The sequence below is a fragment of the Neomonachus schauinslandi genome, chromosome 13 (genome assembly GCF_002201575.2).
Source record: "Neomonachus schauinslandi chromosome 13, ASM220157v2, whole genome shotgun sequence".
Taxonomy (NCBI): Eukaryota; Metazoa; Chordata; class Mammalia; order Carnivora; family Phocidae; genus Neomonachus; species Neomonachus schauinslandi.
In genome coordinates, this window is record NC_058415.1 from 90,289,705 (window position 1) to 90,293,443 (window position 3,739).

The window sequence follows — 3,739 nt, forward strand, 5'->3', positions numbered from 1 at the left end:
CGCCGCGCTCTCAAGCCCCGCCCACCACCCTCAGGTCCCGCCCGTGGCGCGCTTTGAGGCCACGAGGCCCCGAGGGCCATCCCGCTGGTGGTGCGCGCGGGAGCCCCGGAGCGCACCGTTTCGGCGGACACACCTGGGGCTGACGGTCGCGCCCGGGGTGGGGGATGGGGTGCTCCCCCGGGCGCCGTCTCTACTGACTATGATCAGCCGAGGGTCCGCGCGCCGGCGAGGGCTGGGGGCGCACCCCTAGCGCCCTGCGGAGGGAGAGGAGGCTGGGAGTCTCCCCTGGAGACACTATGGAGAAGTACCAGGTGCCAAGTTGTTCCCTGGCGGGGAGGCAGGGGCGACGAGAACCGGCCGGTTTGGGGCGAGCCAGGAACCTGGACCTCCTGCCACCTCCCTAAACCTCTACTGGTTTACCGGTCACAGCCCCTGGAGAGGTGGCCGATGGCCAGGTGCCACCCCGGGCCAGGGTCTCCCTCCAGCGCGTAGGGGACCTTCAAAGGTGACTCCAAAGGAGTCAGCCAGTGGTAAAGGAGATGAGTTTCTGGGGGCCAGAGAGTTTTAAAGGTAAAGTTACCTTTTCAGGAAAAAAACAATAGACTCCACCTGAGATACGAGTGTGTTTTACTGCTCAACTTGCTGCTTAAGAGGGCCTAGGCATGTGCCTTCTTGGACTGGCATAAGCTGCTCAGGATGTTGTCCCCCAAATTCCCTAAGCAGGATTCAGGCCACCCATTAAAGGGGCTAGGTTACAGAATCCAAGATTTCCCTGGACTCTCAGGGTCCCTAGATTCAGGGTTCCATCTCCTACATCCACTCCTCTGTGTCTTGCCAGGCCTCTTCCATCCCCTGACAGATGTAATCCCAGCGTCCGCCCCACCCCGCGGCCCTTGGCCACCCAACACAGAGTTCTGACATGGCAGCCCTCTCTCTGCAGGTTGGGCTCAAAGCATGGGCTCCCGAGTCAGACCCCAGAGTTCCAGCCCAATCCAGGCCATTTCACTTATTAGCACTCTAGCCTCAGACACAAGGACCTTGCTCCCTGTGCTTCAGTTTCCTCCGGTGTAAACATGGAGACAGCAATAGAGCTGCTCACAGATGGTGGCTGTAAAGTGCTTGGCCCAGGACCAGGCCACACATGGCTGTGACTATGCCCCAATTATGGGCCAGTTAGTTTTTTGGTTTGGATGCCCAGGTGGGAGGTGGCTAGAGAGAGTGAATAAAGCTCTGCCCCAGGGGGGTGCTCGCTCTTGGATGCTCACTGGTCCGTGCTGCAGATTGGAGAAGCGGTATAGGATGGTGGAAAGAGCTCCAGAAGGGGCCCCAGAGAGGCTCAGGTTCCTCAGCCTTCTGGGCATTTCCTTCTCTGCAAAATGTGGTGGAGACGCTCACTGTGCCAGCCTGCAGGAGAAGTTGGGGCAGGAAAGGTGTCCGGGGCTGAGCATACTTTGAAAAGTGAAAAGCTGTGTTCATTTCCTGAAAGCTTCTCTTTCTCTTGCTGGTAGATTTTGGGCCAGATGAGTCCTGGGGCCTTGGGGGTGAACGTGGTGGTGGAGGAAACAGAAAACAAAGTCAAGCACGTGATAAAGCAGGTAAGAGGTGGCTCCTGGGCGGGTGGTTCCCCCAGACACCTGCTCATCCTCCCCATGTTAGAGAAAGGCCTCCCAACGTGACAGTTCTGCTGTCTCCACTGCTCTTCCAGCAGTCACAGAGGCAAATCCCGTCGAGAGTAGACATGGGGGTGACCTGAGGCCCCTCGGGCTTCCCGGCACACCTGACTCTCTCGCCTGGCTGGAGAAGGAATAGGCTCATTTTTACTTCTACAACTGCAACCACACCTACCATGTATTCAGCAGGTGCTTCGTGCCAGGCTCATCTCATTCCATCTCCCGCCAACTCTGGGAAGCAGGAACCAGGGCCCCACTCTACAGCCAAGGATAGGGAGGCTTGGGGGGGCTGCAGACTTGCCAACGTCACACAGCGCCCAGGAACACTTGAATTCAGGCTTCCTCACTGGGGCCACCTTTTTACCAAAGGGGAGCCAGGACTGGGGTGGAGGAGGGGTGGGCAGGGCCTTGCCCAAGATCACACAAGGTTAAGGGCAGGACATCAGGCCCTGGGCCCTTCCACCACCTCCTCACCAGAGCTGGCATGGCAGGGTGGGATATGGACCTGCAGGGATGAGCGCTTCGTGTGTCCGAGTCGGGGTGGTCCAGTTGAACAGAGGGTGTAGGGGAAGAGAGCTGCGCTAGGAGAGTCTCTGGACCCCCTCGTGGCACATGCTGGTGGCTGGGATACCATGGATTGGGGTTGACTGTGCACATGGAGGAGCCTCGTTGACATCAGCTGCTGGGGCCACCTCTGCTCAGCCAGGCCTCCTGCCTGTGGAGCAGCTCAGCAGCCTCTCGCCAAGGAGGCCGGGCCTGGAGTCCTTACCTTCTTCCCGCTCCACTGTGGGCTGGCGGTGGGGCTGGCCTGTTGTCTCGTGGGCCGGTGGGGCCGGAGCCCACTGCCTTCTGGGCAGTCGAGGAGCTTTTTAAAAAGCCAGTCAGTCTTTCTTTTTTTAAAAACTGGAGGTGGGGTTCAGGTACGGATTTGTGTCTCCTTCTAGTTTTTTCCCTAAGTCTATATAAACTTTGTTTTGGCAAGAATGCCATGGAGCTCGATAACGGACCTTTTCGCACTTGGTGTATTACAAACACCATTTCATGCCACGGACACAACTTCCTTCTCTCTTGGCTCTGGTGGCCGCGTGACCCCATCTGCTCCCTGTGCTGTAACTGACCCAACCGCCCCTGTGTACGATTAGCACAAAGCCTGTTCCTGATTTTTCACTCTGTATAATCAACTCTGATAAGCAACTTTTTTGAGGATCCATGATATCCTTGGGATAAATTCCTAGGGGTGGGGCTTCTAGGTCAAAAGATGTGACATTTTGCAGGCTTTCAGTATGTTTTGGCCAGATTCACCTGTAAGCATGAGTCCTGGCACAGGAGGAAGGGAAGACAGACAGACTCACTCTGCTGCTGTATCTGGGGTCTGTAAGGATCTGGGAATAAGCCACTGCCTCTGCATTTTTATCTGCGATCACCCCCAATTACAAGAGTTCGTCATTTGGAACTCTTTTGAGCAGAAGCTCTGGGTGAGGGGCTGGTATTAGACGCAGTGATAATATGCACCTGCAGTCTTTGCCACCAAGTATGTCAGAGACTTGAAGCTTGATGCTGCCCTTCCCACCAATCACCCTTTTCCTCTCCATGCATTCCCCCACTGTCCCACATTCAGTGACAGGGACAGTCTTCCCAATTCGGATAAGGAATGAAGTGATGAGGTCGATACATTGCCAACCAGAGCAGAGCTGTTTGGCTCTAGGGGCAACACATTATTTTCTTCCCTGCTTTCAGGATGGTCTGAGATTGGATCCTCTAATGATTGGTTAGAGTTTATATTATGCTATCCCAAACTTATCCTTGCAACAGGAGCAAAGATGTTCTCATTGCTCAGAGCATTTTTGGGTCCCTGGCTTAGGAATATCACCAGGCCTCAGGTGGCGCCATGTGGTAGAAGCCCGGTACCCCTGTGAATAATGATGGTGGTGTTGGTGGAGAAGGTGGTGATGGTGGTGATGTTGGTGATGGTGATAGTGATTGATGATGGTGGTGGTGGTGGTGGTGGTGATGATGGTGATGATGATGGTGATGGTGAAGGTGATGTTGATGATTGTGATGGTGATGAA

At 55.5% G+C, this 3,739-nt stretch overlaps 1 protein-coding gene across 1 annotated transcript in view; it reads left to right on the plus strand.

Annotated features, from left to right (window-relative positions):
* The window catches only part of STKLD1 (serine/threonine kinase like domain containing 1), a 23,622-nt gene that overhangs the window by 2,439 nt on the left and 17,444 nt on the right, over positions 1-3,739 (plus strand). The window contains exons 2-3 of the mRNA XM_021691552.2: positions 208-311; positions 1,509-1,595. Coding sequence (XP_021547227.2) covers positions 208-311; positions 1,509-1,595 — 191 coding nt within the window. The remainder of the gene's footprint in view (positions 1-207; positions 312-1,508; positions 1,596-3,739) is intronic.